The sequence below is a fragment of the Aspergillus piperis genome (genome assembly GCF_003184755.1).
Source record: "Aspergillus piperis CBS 112811 unplaced genomic scaffold BO85scaffold_28, whole genome shotgun sequence".
In the NCBI taxonomy this organism is placed as follows: Eukaryota; Fungi; Ascomycota; class Eurotiomycetes; order Eurotiales; family Aspergillaceae; genus Aspergillus; species Aspergillus piperis.
In genome coordinates, this window is record NW_020291618.1 from 185,996 (window position 1) to 204,397 (window position 18,402).

Genomic DNA, 18,402 nt, shown 5'->3' on the forward strand with positions numbered 1-18,402 from the left:
GCAAATCCTCATTGGAAATCCTTGAATACCATTCTTCTCTCCCAAGAACATCATCACTCACGGCTGACGAAAGGTGCGGCGAGGCGGGGGTTTTTGCATGCTTGTCTTCTTACTCATATCATATATCGTTGTCTTTTTTTACTTCCTCGTTTCCTCGCTTGGGTTTTGTACTTATTTATCTTTCGTGTGTGCGTGTTAACTCGGAGCATCTCCTTTCTGACAATTTCCCTCTGTTTTCGCATCCCATCCGTCTGCTGTTTGTTACCTTCCAAGTTGTCGCCATAAATATTAGGACTATGACCCTTTTTCTGTGTTTCCTGCGTGCTTGGTACTTTGCTCCGGAGTTACCTCCCCCACTTCTCTACTCCTTTCCCTATCCCTCTTGGACATCTATCCCAGCGGTCAACCATCCGTCACTTGATATCTCTATCATCACCGCCTGGCTTCTCCCTTTTTTTTCCTCGTTCGCTTTCTTGAAGAAAGTGTTCGGTGTATTGTATTGTACTGTATAGTAGGTAGCTATTTTATATTGGATTTCAAATATAGATGGTAGGCGAGTTCAAATTATATTTCAGTATGGCTCAAGTGACATCGTAGGCCGTTGTGAAGTGTAGCATTATCATACTAGTGAATATAATTGATTAGAGTCTGCAATACAACATTTGTCTTGCAATTTAGAGACTAGAAGGCGTGCTGTCAGTCAAGCACAAGGGGCCAGCCCAATCGCCGCGTGCTTCTTCAGTGATGGAACTTTTTCATAAATTCGACAAGGATATCAATAACTGAACATGACAGAATATATATGCAAACAGCAGAATAATATATGTTTTCCAGAAGATCCAACACCAAGAATTATGTACTCCAAAATAACTCGCAAATATCAAATGGAACCGCAACCAATGGAGAAGACAAACACCCAGAACCGAAACAAAGGCGGATCAATGTGAGCTGCACATCAAGTATCTCCCAAAATCACTGGCTCTTCTTGTCCGCCTCGTGAGTCTGCTCGCTTTCGGGCTGCTCAGTGACAGCCTTGCGAGCCTTCTTCTTGCTGCTCTTGTACTTGGGCTTGACCGAGAAACGAGGAATGAAGCGTCCCACGCGAGCCTGGTATTCCTTGTACTTAGGGTACTTGCCGGCGCTGATCGATTCGGTGAGACGAACGCTACCCTGGAAGATGAGCAGAAGGCCCAAGACACCAATGCCGGTCCACTGGACGTAGGATTCGGTGCGGTAGCAGTTCCAGAGGTACAGAGTGAGCCAGATGGCCTGCTCACAGAGGAAGTTCGGGTGACGAGACAGGGACCAGAGGCCACTGACGACGAATCCGCGCTCCAGATCCTCAGGCTCATACTGTCCCTTGTACTGGTCAGGGATGCGAGCAGTCTGCTGGTAGTTGTGCTTGGCAGTCTGGAAGTTCCATTGCTGCTGATCGGCGAAGTACTCGATGATAATGAAGAAGAAGGCCACCCGGGAGAAGACAAGGTCCGGAACCTCGAAGGACTTGTGGTCCGACAGACGCGAGAGAAGGAGGAAGTTGTAAGTCGGGGCGGTGATCAAAAGCAGGAGCAAGGACTGCGTCAGGCTGATGAAGACGATGTTGAAAATGAAGAAGACAAAGCGGTTGTTGACCTTGGAGCGGACGATTTGCCAACGGTAGTCTTCCGAGCCGATTGAGTAGCCACCACGGCGCCAGTAGTTGAACGTCAAGCGGGCCTGGGTAGGTTAGCAGGGGCGGATATAATGTACAGACAATCATGGTAACTCACACTCCAAATCAAGGTAATAGCCGCGATAGTATCCAAGCTCTGAGTCTGGAGGCCCGACAAGCGGGCCCAAAGAGCAAAGTGCACATTATAGATGGACGGCAGGATACTCCAGAGCCGATCAACTTGGGAGTAGTTCCTGTTGATCTCCGAAGCGATGATAAACAGAACTGATAGAGCTAGACTCAAGAAGAGGGCCGAGATGAAGGGATTCGTGGAGAGGTAAATGTCCTTGAGGATGTTCACATCCTTGGCTGCGGCTGCAAGCTGCAGTCGCTCGGGAAGCGCCGTGATTTGCGACAAGAAGGGTAGGACAGTGTGGCTGAAGGAAGCACAGTCCACGACAGACTTGACGTCAGGGAGGGGTAGCGCCATCTTGGTCAGATGCACTGAAGGAAAGGATTTTAGTTAGCTGGTTGCTGCTGGGGTGACAGGGAAGCTTCTCGCATGTGAGTGGAAGCAAGACAAGGCCGGGTTGTGGATGGAGTCAAAACAATTACCACAACAAGCTGGCCGGGAAGCGTGACCGAGCAACCGCCTGTGGATGCCTGATTCAGGCCTGCAACTTGTCCCAATCCGGCCATGATGGGGAGCTCGGGCCACAATTTGAGCCTCAGGCAGTAAATAGATTTTCAGGCACAAAGGCACCCTACCATACCCGTGACTCGCGTCTTTTTCGCGTCTACAGCGACAAAGTAGATGATTAGTATGTGAGTTTGTCCACTTCGCCATAAAGGTCAACACTCTTTGTTTTGGTTGCGCTCTGAAAAAAGAGCATCGGTCATGGGCACACCTTAGCCTTCCTGATCAACCCAGGCAATTGCCATGACAACGCAAAGGGTGCTATGCGTGGCAGAAAAGCCGGCCATTGCTAAAGCCGTGGCCCAGCATTTGTCCGGCGGCTCCTTTCAAACAGTAAGTGGCTCGGTGCCGGGACTTGCCAACACCTCCTGAGGGTTACGGTTGCTGAAGTAGCTGTACTGTAGATAGCCATCCGAGGGAATCAATATGTGAAAAACTATGTATTCGATTTCAATTTTGGTGGCCCTTGGGGCACTTGCTCTGTGACCATGACCAGCGTCATTGGACACTTGACTGGTCTAGATTTCGAACGCCAATATAGAACTTGGCTGTCCTGTCCCCCATCAGCCCTCTTCGAGGCTCCAGTACACGAGTCTGTGGCTGACGTATGTATATCTGCGCATCTCCGCGAAGGTCTGATATAAACCCCGTGCTAATACCTGGCGGCAGGACAAAGTAGCTATTGCGAAGAACATCCAGGAACAGGCCCGGAGATGCAAGGCTCTCTTTATCTGGACAGACTGTGATCGAGAAGGTGAGCATATAGGAACGGAAATCCGCAAGCAAGCAAAGGAAGGAAACGCTCGCATCGTCATCAAACGGGCAAGGTTCAGCAATACAGAAAAAGCGTGAGACCACCTCCTTTTCAGCTGAATTGCAGTGCTGATTTCTGGGTAAAAGCCATGTGCTACATGCTGCTCGATCACTGATCGAACTTGATGACCTCCAAGCAAACGCTGTTGCGGCCAGAATCGAACTGGATCTCCGGATCGGTGCGGCATTCACTCGTCTGCAAACGCTTCAGTTGAAACCTCTTTCTGCGGCGCTTCAAGATACTATCATAAGCTATGGTATGGTTCTATCCTTCCTTGTACGAGCATTTCTAACTACCGACCAGGATCCTGTCAATTCCCGACACTGGGGTTTGTAGTTGATCGTTATCTTCGCGTCAAGAACTTCAAGCCTGAGACGTTTTGGGGAATCAAAGTTATGCATACCCGGGACGACATCAAGGTCAATTTCCTCTGGAAACGTGTTCATCTTTTTGACAGGGCTGCGGTGACGGTGATGCTCGAGCGGTGTCTCATGGCAAAGAAAGCCAAAGTCACCAAGGTCACCCAAAAGCCTACCAGCAAAAGGAGACCTCTACCTTTGACAACAGTGGACCTTCAGATGATGGGAAGTAGATATCTCCGCATGGACAGTCAGACAATCATGAAGGTAAGCCGTGTTGTATGTCATATGTTCGAGCAATGGCTCACACAGTGTAGGTCGCGGAAGCCCTATACACGAAGGGTTTTATCAGTTACCCACGTACCGAAACAGATCAATTTGATAAGGGCATTGACTTGAAAAAGCTCGTTGAGAAGCAGCTACCTGACGGAAACTGGGGTCAATATGCTCGACAGTAAGCATCCCTCAAGCATGTCTTTCTGCACTGCTAACATTTGAAGTCTGCTGGACGGCGCATTCAAGACTCCACGATCAGGTCGACACAACGATCAAGCCCACCCACCTATACACCCTATTTGCTGGGTCGCACCCACGGCTCTTACGGCCGACGAGAAGAAAGTCTACGAATTCGTCGTCCGTCGCTTCCTTGCCTGCTGCTCCGAGGATGCCAAGGGTCAGTCGACGGAAGTCGAGATCCAATACGGCGACGAGTTCTTCCACGCCAAGGGCCTCTTAGTTCTCGAACGAAACTATCTAGATGTCTACGTCTACGACAAGTGGGAGAGTAGTCAGCAACTGCCAAACTTCCAGATGGGTGAAATGTTTGAACCCACTGAAGCCAAGATTTTCGACGGCAAAACCACACCTCCGAACTACCTCACCGAACCGGAACTTATTGGCCTGATGGACGCTAATGGAATTGGTACGGATGCTACCATGGCGGAGCACATTGCTAAAATTAAGGAAAGACAATACGTTGCCGTTCATTCGCGTGGGAGCGGTCGAAATGCAGTGAAGGAGTTGATCCCCACCCGATTGGGCATTGCTCTTGTAGAAGGATATGATAATGTCTTCGCCGGTATACCGGATAGCCCTTCCCTGAGCAAACCCTTCCTTCGGAAGGAGATGGAGCTGCGAATGCGGGAAATTTGCGCCGGCAGGCGGACACGACAGCAGGTTGTGCAAGAGAGTCTCGACATGTATCGGGAGGTATTTGTGCACACGCAGCGGCGGATCAATAGGCTGAAGGATGCCTGTCGAAAGTACCTGAATGAACAGGAAACTTCCTAACTTTGCCGAACAAAAGTATTGTCTCGAGCAGCTGATGATGATACCCCTGGCTGGTGAAGATTAATTAAATGTATATTCCCGTCTGGCATTGGAAAGTTTTATTTCATCCTTATAATTCAGGTCACTACGCAAACGTCTCCGATATGTTGGATCTTTGCAGCAGCAACTCACATGCAACGTTGTCTTTTGTACAATCTGAAAGCAACAAAATCCACATATTTGCACTCTGTATACATCGAATTTGGCATTGCCGGGAATACTACGGTACATGCCGCCTTCAAAGCCCATCCAGAAAACAGACACATCGACTCCGCTTCTGAGAAGGGTTAGTAGAATACAACTTAACAAGTCAAAATCCAGCTATAAAGATACCTCTACCTTTCAACTCAGACATTTCACCTTCTTCATCCTCATTCTCCCACCTACCCACCTACCCATCCCTCTTCATCTACCACATTACCACAACTTATCATCAATGTTGGTCTTAAAGCTCATCGAATCCACCACCATGGATTTCCGCAACCTATCATTCACTCTCCTCCTGCTATCCACTACAGTCATGTTATATTTCAGGGCTCTATTAGCGCATCCCATCCACATTATTAGCACCCCTGAATCAGTGCAGACTGCAGAACCAGCGCCAACCGACGCCCTCGCCTTCCTCGACGAGCCCGTCTTCAAACCACTGGCATCTCACATAGCAGACCACCCATATCCATGGCGTGATAAACGTCCATTCCAGGAGACCAATTATGCGTTACTCATGGGTGCAGTTCAATCTCTTCTTGAGGCTGAGGTTGACGAGGAAGAGGGTGGTGTGGGTTTGAACGAGGGTCATGGGCAACAGGACGTCGTTGAGATTAACTCGTCTGAGACATACATTCTCTGGGTTGGGGATAAGGATGATGAGAAGTGTTCTTGCGCTTAGCAAAAGCGCTCAGAGAAGTAGAGAAAGTGAAGATGGTCCTTCGAGACCTGGATTTGTGAGACGTTTATTTTGGAAAGAGGGTTTAAAATCCACTGTGACGGGATGTTCCTACGAGTATTGCCAAAGGGATTTTGGGTTATGTGTCTGTCCATATTAATGTTAATAAAGCGTTGCTTATGAGAGTAATTATTTTCACATACGTGCCTGTTGTCGTAAAGTCCCAGTCAAGGTTTATTTATCAGCAGCCAACTTGATAAGTTGGTGATAATGCTTTATAGCGGGAAGTGCCTTCAGCTTCTCAACCAAAAACAAGGGATGATCCGTCATATATAGGCTAAACCTATAGTATCTTTTTGTATTTTTGGATTTGGATGAAATAACAGACAGGTTGATCAAACACGTGCATTGCGAGGGATGATGCTAAGCTAAAAGGGTACATTGGTCATACCCGGGGGTAAGCAGTAACTTCTAAATATTACTGCGCTCAGACAACTTAAACCAGATATTGCCACCAGAGTCCATTACAATCTCTGGATAATGGTCAGGAACAAGAGCGCTATCCTACAATTATGTGGCAGAAAAGGGAACATGTACGAGTAAGTATGTACCATATGGTGATTTGAGAGGATATGTCTGCACGATATACTGCTTAGTTGATGATTTCACGACTCACTGTATAGCTAGAGAAACCTGGTTGGTCTCTATCGAGCTACACACGGAGATATAGAAGAGCAGACTATATAACTTTCAAGATAGATTTGTTACTACACATTAGTAACGACCAGGCGATAATAGGTAGCTCAGCCTAATATGGATACTTTCTTCCTGTATGTACCGGTGGTGGTATATTTGACATTATGTAATCAAAAATATCAGCGAACTGGGGTTATAGCTCAGTGGTAGAGCGCTCGCTTTGCATACCTATAGCGAAACTGCGAGAGGTCAAGGGTTCGATCCCCTTTGACTCCATCTTTTTTTCTACCACCACCTTCACCATAGAATACGGGATTTCCCTATTCTCTCTCTCTCTCTCTCTCTATTTATTTGTTTGTTTTTTTTTCTTCTCTGAAGGAAGCTGGGTTTTTTATCTTTTTTTTGGCCATCTGCAATCAATCCCAGAATTCGTTTGTAGCTGAATTGTTCTGAGTTTAATATTGACTTATTAATAACACACTACGTTTATAGAGCACTATCTTTATACTTTTACCCTATGTCTCTTCTGATCAGGAAAGCTACGTCCCAAACTAGGGTAGGTCATGCAGAGAAAATCTTTGGATCATCTATGTACTCAGCTAATTCCCTTGATGAAAGCTGCCAGCCTCTCCTACTTCTACTTTGTAGGAAACACAAATAAGGGTCAGAAGATATCCACGTCTAGTAAAAAGTACATACACGAAATATAGGGTTAATTGGGAACTGCCATTAGGCTATCTAGTTCCTGTCTGGTACTTACAGAACCTTACATCCTACAATCACATCCGCTTGAGCTTATATGCCTCAATTACAGTCAGGAATGAGCGTCTCTAAAGACCAGTCAGTCCAAATGGGGTTATATAAGTGCGTTGTAATCCCTATGTATCCAAAGGGAAAGAGAGCGAAACACAGGCGAATAACTCTCAACTACCTCGATCAAGGGCTCCCTCCCTGCTCCTGGAAAGACCCACGCAAGACCAACCCATCACGATGGACCCTTTTAGCATCGAAAGGATTCCCTACATCGTGTTATGCAACATTATCCGACAAATCCCCGACTGGGTGACGCTGGAGAACCTCATCGAAGCGTCCCCACGTATTCGGGAGATCTTCGAACTAGGCAAGAATCCTAACGAAAGGGTAGAGCCCGCAGCAACGCACATAGTCGACATCATCCTAAAGGGTAACCCTATAACAAAGGGCCATCTATACCATCACTTCTGGAGAGTCACCGAACTAAAACACTTAACACCAGAAGAACTCCAGGAGTCCTTCAGTGAAGTACATTCCTCTCTTCGAAGAAGTGGTCTAAACGAAGGAGAGCCTGTACGACGCAGCCTAACAGAATTCCTCGCCCGCCATAAGCCTCCCACTTCTATATCCCGAGCCGTGTTGTGGGAAATGGTACATATCGCCGCCAATATCCAACGATTAGCTTGTGCGTGTTTGACATTCCTTGGGGGCCTGCTACAAGCTCATTTTTATTGGAACGCGAGGTTCCATGCAATGAAGGAACTGGATCTGAGCCAGCCCTCATGGGAAGAGGAATATCGTGTTTACCGCGCCTTGTGGCATTTGCAACTATATTCTGTGCTGCATAAGGGAGAGATCCTCCCCGTGGATGGCCATATTGTGTGCGTCCGCGGCCAGTATCAGCCCGAGGTTGCTACCTGGGATTTACTTCCAGGGGTTGCCCGCGTTGAGATTCAGACTGTGTCCCAGTGTCTTTTGAACCTTGTCAATGGGAATCATAATCTAAATCTGAATGGGTGGAGAGAATGGGCGAATTGGAAGAAGTGGTATCCGCTTGTTACTGAGTTGCCTGATGCATCTCGGCTTGAGTTTGGGTTTCCGACTCGGAGTCCTCCGCCCCAGCCTGGTTGTTTGCGTGGTGTGATTGATCCTTTTGTTGAGAGGCTTAAGGAATATGCGGTGCAGAATAAGCTTGATTTCAAGAAGTCGGGGCTCGAGTTACCTCATAGTTGGCATATCCCAGGGAATAGGATGATTGGGTTGATGATGTGGGATGTTCGTCGGTTGAATAACTCGGGGTTGTGGCCGCTGAGTTATTAGTGTATGTGTATTTAGATTGTGCTAGGAGCTTGCCGGATATTGGGGATTGGTGTTATCGCTAATCCTCCATGAAGCATACAGTATAGAAAGGCTGCAGACGAGCCGCACCTTCCTAGTCAGGAATAGAATCTACATCATCCGTGTGTCTCCCGTTCAATAACTTTGTATTGAATACAACATCATCCTACATCTCATGGGCAACCATCCAAAGATATATTTTGTTTTTCTAGTATAAAGTACAAAAAGCACACAATGACAATCTGGGGGGGAAATGATGGGGTTTGCTTGGGGACCATTTAACAACAGACAACCACATAAGGCACTCGGAACACTAGATCAAGCATACAAAACACCCAGTCACAATCAGTACCAGCCTAGTTCCCCTTCTCACCCTTAGGATGCCAGCTATCGTAATTAACAGGCCCCTCCTTAACATCCTCCTTCTTCTCATAGCAGTGGATGGTGAAATGCTTCTTATCAGCAAGTTCCGGGACAATCAGCATTTGCTGACGGCTGCGATCTCTACCGTGAGGCATGATCGAGAAACGGAGAGAGCTCGATGGCTTCTCGTTAAGGCTTTCGATGTATTCGTCGATTCGCTTCTCATCTTTCTGGTTCCACATTCTCTGGTTGTGTTGGTTCTTCTCGGGGATCCAGACTTTTGGGATTTTGTCGAAGGCTGCTTTGTCTGCTTTGATGACGCAGTACCTAGAAAAACATATCAGCATGATGAGTATAGGATATGCGTTATTTTGTGTTACATACCAGGCATCAGGAGCAGCCAGCGCCTCATACTCATCACGGGAAGGAGAGGTGTACACTCCTTTACCAATCTGGGCACCCCACATTACATGACCGTGGTCAAAGTAGAGGCCATCTTTGTTGTATTTTTCGGCTTGAGTCTAATACAAAGGGGAATTTTTAGCTCTGAACATAATGACTGGTGAGGTATCAAGTAAAGGCCTACCTTATCAGCACGGCGGAAGCCAACGGTGATTTCTCCACGTTTGCCCAGGTCAACAGGAGAGGCTACGCTGCAGGCAGCCAATGTCGCGACGAGAAAGTTTGTAAAGCTTGAGAAGTGCATTTTGGAGATTTGGGGATAGAATAGATTTCTTGGACTTGTAAGTTGATTGCGAGTGGTTATGTTGTGAGTGATTATAGAAATATCTGGGAGAAATCTTCGCTATTTTATATCTGTGTCAAGCGCTATAGTATCAATTTTGGATCAAAATGTTCCTGGCTGGTTGATTATTCTGAGCACAGCCATGCTATACGTGAAGAGCATGCTTGCACCCATCCCACAGGGCTACGGGGGCCAATCCTTCCATCCTTCAGGTATATAGCTCAGCTACACTATTGACTGAATATTCTAGTAATCAAAGTCAGCCTTGACGACGACTAGGGAAATACTAATATTTGGACCCTGAATATTCGAATCTAACGTGAGATACCTGCAGCCTGTCATCTTACTACATTCAATGGCCGAGGACATGATAGGATCTGTTAGAAGCCTTGACGAGTAGTAAGATGGTAGATCTTTTTGAACCAGCCATTTAACAAAAAGATAATGTTATATGTCATAAATATTGTTCTTAAAAAACTAATAGTCATAGAAACATAAATTGAATTCATGCATCATGTTGTTGGTGTTGATGAATTGTACTTATTGGCATGGTTGAGACTGCAATAAGTTAGTATTCACATGTCAGGGTCGATCACCTGGGCGGATTGGGGGCCAACCTGTCAGAGGCCCCATCTCGACAGCCCTAAAAGGCTTACGTTCTAGGCTGAAGCGTTCCTGAGACCCTGAAACTAGCGGCTTGGGGGCCGGTCCATACTGAAAAAGCTGGACCCTGACAAACGGCCCCAGTTACAGCCACAGGGCGAGCTACTAATCTGCATTCTCGGAACAGGTTTTCCTTTTGTAGAAATGTTGGAAGAGTGTAAAGGGTGGAATAATGCCAATTTAGTTGAGCTGGGCTGTGTCTACTGGTTCAGGGTTCAGGTCAGACCCCACCTATAGTCCGAAGACTACTAAGAATCCTGTGGATCATTAGCAACCAACCCCTCCCATGTCTTATATTATCTCATCTTTCTCTATCTCCCTCCCTCCCTCTTTTCTTCTCCCTTAATAAACAATTGAAATTTTATTTTCCATAATAATTACAATAATTCGAAAATTTGAAAGAAAGCCATTTCCCTCAACCTCCATCTACTATGTGCAAAACCGACACTGCGCTCTCCATCCTCTGTGGAACATGGAATCTAGACTCTGAAGAAGAGATCCAAATGATATTTTACGAGAACGGCACGGGCGAAGTGAGTTTATCTGATATTCTAGACACCCTCCACTATTGCTAATAAGCACAGATAATTCTTCGTCATATATTCAACGCGTGGATCGCTGCTGAGACCGAATGGAAGTCACTTGGCCCTGAGCCACTCGACCAGATTGCCGTCAGCGACAGCGACACTACCTCTCAAACAGAGGCACAAGTTCTAGCGCACTTCGATCTAGAGATAACACTCACAAAACGCGCCATCACAACACGCGGCCCAACAGATAACTACATCTTAAACGAAGAGAATCTCATCGACACCGCCTTCCTCCCTAAGAGATACTCTGTCCGGTTGGAAAAAGGCTCGTTCAAAACAGCCTTCGAGCGGACAGCGGGGCCGGTGCGTCCGTGGCGCCAGTCGTACGCTTATCAGCTGGTTTTTGATAAATCGCCGTATCCACCGCTGAATGAATGGAAGGATCCAGAGGAGGCGCCTGAGCCGCCGTTTTTGCCGTTTGAGGGGTGGACGGAGTTTTGTAGTCGGGCGTTGCCGAAGGATGAGAAGGCATAGATTATGGGGAGGTGTTGTAGATAGTTTGGTTAAACAGTTATCGATTTTCTATCTAACAAATGCAACTAGGACAGCCGAGGCCCCACTCTGAACAACCTTAATAGCATTGCATAGTATACCCTCCAGCTCTAATACCTTACTAACTCTAGCTGTATGGATATGGATATCACTAGCAGCTCTAGTAATTCTAGAGTAGTCAAGACTAGGGTTGAAGGAGATATTCATTATGTTTGTTAACTCTAGATCCTAAGCCATCTACATAGAAAAAAAGTATTAAGCATCTAGGTACATTCCAGCCTATCAAATAATTAGTAAGGAGGCAAGGCAATAAGAAGGGAGATAGGTACCTTTATTGTCAAGCATAGTAATAAGAATAGGAAGCCCATATTAATACTAAATCAAGTATACATAAGAACACTAAATAGAAACTACATGACAAGATTGAAATTATCGTTATATATACAGCTTTTTATGACAGATATATTAAGTAAATAATATAATTCAATCCGCTTCATATTGGATCTGCTGGTAATAATTACTAAAGATCGTATTTGTCTGACGGCTGCTATTATCTGCCATATCTGTTTGTTTATTTGCTTTGCGCCCCGCGCGGTTTTTGCACCACTAAGGTTTTTCCATATCACATTTTCTTTTCTTTTTTTCTCTCATTCTCTTATTACATTATTGGCTACTTGGGTCAAAACTGTATTGATATGAAACCATACATAATTTATTTTAGCAGGCTTTAAAAACGTCGTACGGGGTTGGTAATAAAGGATGAAAGAACCGAACGGGCGGGTAAGCAAAGGCCTTTTGTCAAATGCAGCCTTTGTTAAGGTAGTAGAGTGCGAACACATCCTGCCTGGTACCTGGGGGCTTAAAACTCTGTTGAAGCCCCTTTCGTATTAGTAGATACATCTAATTCGTGGCTAGACAGCAACCAAGACATTTTTCTCATACGCTTATCCCGAGACATTCTCCTGATCCCCCTATCCAAATATTAATCTATCACACTTCAGGTGCTTACAATGGAACAAGATCAGCAAGGACGTCGGAGGAGCATACGCATCATTGAAAAGACACTGAAAAGCGAAGCCAACACAGAGAAGACGCCAGCTTCAATTTCCAACAAGAAAGGCCGTCAGCAAAGTGCTCTTGTCCAGACGAGCGAACGGAAGAAACAAGACATCACGGGGAAACGAAACTCTTTAAGACGGACACAAAAGCCTCAAGCTAAAACAGCAAGACGAGCATCGAAGAGGACGGCACCACAAAAGACCGCCAACGTAGCCAAACGTGGCCGTCGAAAGAAAGCACAGGGTGTGGCCAGTACAAGGAAGCAACCTAAGCAGGAAAAAGACCAGCATAAAAGGGTATCGTGTGAGCACTTGCACACTTGAAATGCCTTAAGATACTGACTCTATGTTTGTTATAGATACGTCCCTCGACCAAGACACAGATTAAGCGGAAGGCACAATCACCAGAACCATCATCCTTGAGCCCAGAACCGCAGTCCAAGAAACAGCGTCAAGAGCAGAACCCAGCAGTTCCGGATAGTAATATTGACCAGGAGGTGGGTCTGCGTAACTCTTGCACAACGGAGACCGGATCAAAACTAATATCATATTAGTTGCCTCTAGGAAGTCCACAATTTGAAGGGGATGCTGCTGTATATTACTGGATCAACAACGGGATTTGGCCGAAAGAAATGCCTCAATCTACCCCTAACACCCAATTATTGAATACCCACCTTGCTTCTAGGCCTCCAACCATTCCGCAAGTGACACAAACCCTCGAACCAACAACAGCGGCCAGGTCTAACCCCTATGCTACAAATGCCTGTGAAACCTACCTTAGGTCTAAAGGCAGCTACATGAGAGAATCTGTTGGAGTTGCAGAGAATGATAAAACAATATGTCAAGATCTTCTTAGGAGAGAGGAATGTGAAACTCCCAGTGGCACGGCATTCGGCGACGATGCTTGGGAATATGTCCTGAACTGCTTATCAGACGCAAATGAGACTGGGGTCACTCGAATGATCAGTCAATTGATTGTTCCCTCACCAGTACTCGAGATCCATAGGGGTCGACTGCGCTCTACTCCGATATTGATTGAGAGTATAAATCAGCCTTGGAGTTGGTCGACTTCCCTTGATGAAGATACGAGCACGCGACGAAGTGCAGGGGCAAAGGAACCAATGTCATCTCTACCAACACCGCGGCCAGACTATGCTGTGGGATTTGCAAGTCATGCATTTACCTGCAAGCAGATTCGCAAGCTTAAGCCATTACTCGGTGAGCCTAACGAGACTTCTGTTTGCAAGGGCATAGAAGATATGCTTTTCCCATTTTTAGCTTGCGAAGTGAAGTCAGTAAAGTCCACTACAGGAAATCTCATGATCGCAGAACGGCAAAATGCTCACACTCTGACTCGATGTCTCAGAGGTGTTGTTGAGCTCTTCAAATTATTAGGGTGTGAGAATGAATTACACCGGAGAATTCTTGGCTTTTCTTTTTGCCATGATCAGGAGCAGGTGCAAGTATTCGCTCATTTCCCCGTGGTCGAAACTGCAGAGCCGACTTCATATTGTCGTGTCCGTATTGGAAAATGGAGCATATTAGACAAGCATAGATGGAGGTCTTACAAATTTTCAATGGCCATCTATCATGACTGGGTCCCAGCATTTTTTGCATTACTTTGTTCTGCAATTGACCGTTTACCGGATATACCTTCGGACGTTGCACCTCGCCAGTCTCTGGTTCAACCCGAGAGCCCAACGGACAAAGAATCCTCGGGGGGCAAAAGTTCATTTTTAGAGGACAAGGAACTGGTTACAGATACCAAAAGGAAGCGTGGCAATCAACTTCAGTCAGTCATTGAGCGAAGGGCCTCCAGAGGCACAAAGAGGTTGAAGGAAGGATAGTAGTTGAAAGGCTGCTCTTTCTCATGGCCACCCACAACACCTTGGCCATTATCGCTTATATGTTCCTTCTTCATATAGTCCTCATTCCGGATTTCCTAAGTTTGTGTTATCAAATTGGTCAACATTTCTCATTATCCTATTAATATGTTACGGTATGGTTTTGGGGATACTAATCGCTGCCCGGATCAGATTGCAAAAGTATGGCATGATATTAAGCACAATAGAGATATACAATACTAATTCAGTCAATCAAACAGCAAGAAAACAGGTACTCTGTTGAGTAGTAATGTTCTCAATCCGGCGAAGCTAGTTTCTTATTTACATTTTGGACTCCGTATGCATTTACAGAAAGCGACCTGTCTATCTGACACAGACTGCCCTTAGTTATTAGCAATTATCATTTGCAACCCAGCCGCATAGTACATATGTATTTTGACCCATATGCTTTAATAAGCCATGCATCATCCCAGTTGGTCAATCACAAAGCACATCTATCTTCGGCTAGCCCAATTTCTCTACAGAATGTGGCTGCTGGAAATGAATCCCGGACCCCTAAATACAATCTTCTAGTATACTCCTTCCATAAGAGGGTCTGAAGATAAAGTGCAGGGGCGGGCCTAATTATCTAGTCAAATCCCAAGGTAGCGATTGACGGTGGTAGGAGGTAGTAGTCAGAGACCACATAGACTGAGGTGGCAGAGAATCAGGCGATGCCTGGCTACACTGAATGTCCCAAAGGACCTGGAAATGAACTGAATAGGGGCTGTGTCACACGATTTATTTGAATACTATATAGTATCAGCTATCCTGAACTCCCAAACGTCTGGCTAATGCCCTCCATTGACTAATCTTAGGCATATTGCAGCCCTTCAATTCCCAAAAACCGATTTAGCAAGCTCCAACAGCTCAGCATGACCGATCTCAACATCCTCTTCAGATGACCCTTTTGGTCTTCCCATCAGATCCTTGAACTTTAGCTTGACTGAATCACCCTCTACATGGGGTGATCCAGCTCCATAATTCACTGTGGTCCTGGACTTTAGGACAGGCCGGTGATCATTAGGGCCTCCTTTGGACTGAGACCTAGTGTTATGAGACTTTTGATCTTTGGGGCCGTATTTCTTAAGCACAATACACTTGGTTTTCATCAACACATTGATGATCAAGACAACCTTAACCTCCCCAACGGAGTTTGCAATCCACCACGCAGCATCCTGCCGCAGACGTGGCATGGAATCGTCGGACACTGCAGATTCAATCACGAAGGAAGGCCAGTGCCGCTTCTCAGATCGAATAGCAGGGTTTTTGAAGGCACCGTCCCCTTCTTTGATTGAGCCCCATGGTCCTTCAAATTCTGAGGCTCCGAGGGACACGAACTGATCGATATCGATGTCCATGTTAGCGAGCTTTCCCGATATATTGTAGTAGAGATTATCATGCACAGCTAAAGTGGTGTTGGTAACCACCTTGAGTACGAGGGTGCTGATTTCAGGGTAGTAGGTGAAACGGACTGCGCTGCCAAGTTTCTTTCGATGACTTTCAATAAATCGGAAGTCTTTCGGAGAAACATCTTTGAAAGATAGGTATTGACTGACATCTCCTGTTTCCAGGTTTGTGTATAGATCTGCAATGGCCTCTATCAGGGCTTGCAGGCCCTTGTAGGGTGTAGGGGGGTACTTCCTGATGAGGGCGAGCTCGGATGAGGAAGGCATTGTGGAGATATCTTTGTAAGATGGAGCAGCTGAACAAAGAAGTGAGTATAAAGGGTGAGGCTTAGGGTGATTGGGGAGTGGGATGATAAAACCAATTGTAGGGGTGAAGCACGGCCTTAAATAATGATGAGTGTCAGAGAGTATAGCTTGACAATACTATGTTATTCGTGAATTTTCGGGGTGTTCTCTGCTCATCTCCGGGGTGTGCCGTTCTTCAGTTCCGTGCAAGTACACTTCTCCAAGCAACTTTCTGAGCATAAGGCGACACCTAAGCAATGCCGGGCTTTGCCCGTAATGATCTTGAGATGATAGATGCAATCAATTTCTTATCGGCTGTTTTCACTGCCTACCTTGAATATGCTTGAATCTAGATCTGTTCTTTCATTAAATCATATTTATCAGGCTAAGCCACCTGTATCAAGATGTGATGATCCCGCACTCCATCTCCTTACTTTTAATTATATACCTTTGATCTTTGAAAGAACCGCAATGATCGTTGGAAGCAATGGTTCGGAACATCCCAGGTCGGGAACAAACAACCTGCACAAGTCCTAAAAGCTTTGTACCTCTGTTGTATTTCTCTGTCTTTCACCGATTTCTGGAAAATACTATATACTTCCACATTTGGTTCTCGACCATGTCGCCATCAGATGATACTCATCGTCCTTACTTAATCAATCCTACACAGAAGCTCATCTTGATACACTCTACTTTTATTCAGTTATTTTCCTCTCTACAGTTAAAATGCCTCGCATAAAACAGCCCCATCAAGAAAGCTGTCGAAGAAGCGATCGCATTCGTGGAAAAGCACAGAAGGAATCAACCAATATAGAGAAGCAAGAATCTTCTTTGCCATCAAACAATTGTATAGAAGTATGTATGATGCGAGCAACTTGCTATACTACTATCAGACACTGACGTTGTGGATATGATAGTCACAAAACAAACCACCAGCCAACATCTATGAAAAGCGAAAAGCGCCGGCACCACAGCATTTAGAAAGACAACCTAAAAAGCCATGTCGACAGCGGAATTCTGCTGTTCTGGAACCTGTAAACATTGATCAGGATGTATGTCGTTTTTCACTGTCCATATAATGAAGAAGCGTAATAGGGCTGACACTACTCTAGTGGGCTCGAGCATTCATACAGACCGTCAAAGGCTCTTCCATACACTATTGGGTACAGAATAATCAGTGGCCGAAGAAGCTCTTCAACAGTGTCCTAGGGTATGTTCTAATTTCGCCACCAGATAGCTCGGTAGGTACAGAAGAATATCAAGACGAAAATGAAGGAGAGAATGAAAAGAGCAATGAGAATCGTATTGAAGCCTATCTCGGTGACAAATCTTGTGCTTTACCTTAGTTGCAAGGACAGCTATCTATATAATGACAGAAACGGGATTACCAAAGATGACATGGAGATGTGTCAAGGATTATTCGAAAGGAAATGTGAGACTCCCAAAGACACACTATTGGACAGTGATGCTTGGTCCCATATCTACAAAAGATTAGCTCGGAAAAACAAAAAGCTGCAATCACTCGGTTAATGGCTTGGTATATTTGTTCTTTCTGCCGAGCATAAACATGCAGAGGTAATGTCAGCAAATCTATAAGTCTGGTTGGGAGTATAAATGAGGCTTGGACATACTCTGTTCGACTTAAGGGGAATCCCAGGTCTGCAAGTACTCTACATATTGCCTGTAAAAGGCTCTACCTCTAAGTAACAAGAAAAAAGAAATACCACACAAAATCCCAGACTTTCTTTGCTAGCGAGCCATTTATTCAGCCGGAAGGGGTAAAAAGAAGAAAAGTAAAATTCCAAAAAGATTGGAGTCAAAGGGGATCGAACCCTTGACCTCTCGCATACTTGCGAGGATGCAAAGCGAGCGCTCTACCACTGAGCTATAACCCCAGTCTTCTTGTGGCAATATAATTATTTTTAAAATATATATTATGTTATATGCTAGTTATAATATTTACTTAATGCGAACACATAGTTAGACTTTTGTTCATAAGTTACTTTGCAGATAAATCTCGGGAAATTGTATCTGCAATCACCTTTCGATGTATTAATAATCTGTTGCAGTCACATGTTTACTACTAACCCTGATTATGTTCAGTGGTTGAGTTATTACACTAGTACGGATTGTGTACTCCGTAGGTTGTTTATATTGATACATCAGCTGTCACCTACTGTATCAAGAATCAGGAAAAAGCAATATGGAAGGTCCTAATAACTAAGGTACTTATCTTCTTCACCAATGGAGCCCCAAAGTCTTTCAGAACCTTGGTCAGACCTAGTACATTGAAAAATAGGTAGACAGAGAGAAGTATGCTTGATTCGTTGCCATCTAAGCGCATACAAGAAATGTAGTAAAAGACGTGGTTGGTGCTAGTGGGATTCCAAC

The 18,402-nt window shown here is 45.4% G+C and overlaps 9 protein-coding genes and 2 non-coding genes across 11 annotated transcripts; 7 read left to right on the plus strand and 4 right to left on the minus strand.

Moving 5' to 3' along the window:
• Positions 1-553: 553 nt before the first annotated feature.
• BO85DRAFT_407232 (DUF1295 domain protein) lies at positions 554-2,414 on the minus strand. The gene is made up of 2 exons (XM_025657357.1): positions 1,770-2,414; positions 554-1,716 (listed from the first exon to the last, which is right to left on the minus strand). The coding sequence occupies exons 1-2, from the start codon at positions 2,139-2,141 to the stop codon at positions 973-975; spliced, it is 1,116 nt and encodes a 371-aa protein (XP_025510735.1). The 5' UTR covers positions 2,142-2,414; the 3' UTR covers positions 554-972.
• Positions 2,415-2,473: 59 nt separating this feature from the next.
• On the plus strand, positions 2,474-4,945 carry BO85DRAFT_174148 (DNA topoisomerase 3). Its single transcript, XM_025654305.1, has 7 exons — positions 2,474-2,681; positions 2,753-2,953; positions 3,018-3,196; positions 3,249-3,418; positions 3,466-3,788; positions 3,839-3,975; positions 4,022-4,945. The coding sequence occupies exons 1-7, from the start codon at positions 2,592-2,594 to the stop codon at positions 4,809-4,811; spliced, it is 1,890 nt and encodes a 629-aa protein (XP_025510736.1). The 5' UTR covers positions 2,474-2,591; the 3' UTR covers positions 4,812-4,945.
• A 341-nt stretch (positions 4,946-5,286) lies between these two features.
• Positions 5,287-5,739, plus strand: BO85DRAFT_383017 (uncharacterized protein; the record flags this gene model as incomplete). The annotated part of the gene is made up of 1 exon (XM_025656494.1): positions 5,287-5,739. One exon carries the CDS (start codon positions 5,287-5,289, stop codon positions 5,737-5,739), a length of 453 nt encoding a protein of 150 aa, XP_025510737.1.
• An 882-nt stretch (positions 5,740-6,621) lies between these two features.
• On the plus strand, positions 6,622-6,708 carry BO85DRAFT_t268. The gene has a single exon. It is a non-coding gene; the product is annotated as a tRNA-Ala (tRNA).
• A 714-nt stretch (positions 6,709-7,422) lies between these two features.
• BO85DRAFT_505699 (uncharacterized protein) lies at positions 7,423-8,505 on the plus strand (the record flags this gene model as incomplete). The annotated part of the gene is made up of 1 exon (XM_025664342.1): positions 7,423-8,505. The coding sequence occupies one exon, from the start codon at positions 7,423-7,425 to the stop codon at positions 8,503-8,505; it is 1,083 nt and encodes a 360-aa protein (XP_025510738.1).
• Positions 8,506-8,701: 196 nt separating this feature from the next.
• On the minus strand, positions 8,702-9,785 carry BO85DRAFT_524123 (uncharacterized protein). Its single transcript, XM_025665395.1, has 3 exons — positions 9,473-9,785; positions 9,271-9,407; positions 8,702-9,213 (listed from the first exon to the last, which is right to left on the minus strand). The coding sequence occupies exons 1-3, from the start codon at positions 9,590-9,592 to the stop codon at positions 8,880-8,882; spliced, it is 591 nt and encodes a 196-aa protein (XP_025510739.1). The 5' UTR covers positions 9,593-9,785; the 3' UTR covers positions 8,702-8,879.
• An 872-nt stretch (positions 9,786-10,657) lies between these two features.
• BO85DRAFT_430860 (uncharacterized protein) lies at positions 10,658-11,365 on the plus strand. The gene is made up of 2 exons (XM_025658303.1): positions 10,658-10,827; positions 10,879-11,365. Exons 1-2 carry the CDS (start codon positions 10,726-10,728, stop codon positions 11,356-11,358), a joined length of 582 nt encoding a protein of 193 aa, XP_025510740.1. The 5' UTR covers positions 10,658-10,725; the 3' UTR covers positions 11,359-11,365.
• A 1,021-nt stretch (positions 11,366-12,386) lies between these two features.
• On the plus strand, positions 12,387-14,281 carry BO85DRAFT_472420 (uncharacterized protein; the record flags this gene model as incomplete). The annotated part of the gene is made up of 3 exons (XM_025662550.1): positions 12,387-12,731; positions 12,794-12,931; positions 12,989-14,281. The coding sequence occupies 3 exons, from the start codon at positions 12,387-12,389 to the stop codon at positions 14,279-14,281; spliced, it is 1,776 nt and encodes a 591-aa protein (XP_025510741.1).
• Positions 14,282-15,150: 869 nt separating this feature from the next.
• Positions 15,151-15,993, minus strand: BO85DRAFT_463575 (uncharacterized protein; the record flags this gene model as incomplete). Its single annotated transcript, XM_025661935.1, has 1 exon — positions 15,151-15,993. The coding sequence occupies one exon, from the start codon at positions 15,991-15,993 to the stop codon at positions 15,151-15,153; it is 843 nt and encodes a 280-aa protein (XP_025510742.1).
• A 744-nt stretch (positions 15,994-16,737) lies between these two features.
• Positions 16,738-17,541, plus strand: BO85DRAFT_442875 (uncharacterized protein; the record flags this gene model as incomplete). Its single annotated transcript, XM_025658858.1, has 4 exons — positions 16,738-16,866; positions 16,929-17,063; positions 17,124-17,221; positions 17,388-17,541. The coding sequence occupies 4 exons, from the start codon at positions 16,738-16,740 to the stop codon at positions 17,539-17,541; spliced, it is 516 nt and encodes a 171-aa protein (XP_025510743.1).
• A 281-nt stretch (positions 17,542-17,822) lies between these two features.
• On the minus strand, positions 17,823-17,906 carry BO85DRAFT_t271. Its single transcript has one exon. It is a non-coding gene; the product is annotated as a tRNA-Ala (tRNA).
• Between the last annotated feature and the right edge of the window lie 496 nt (positions 17,907-18,402).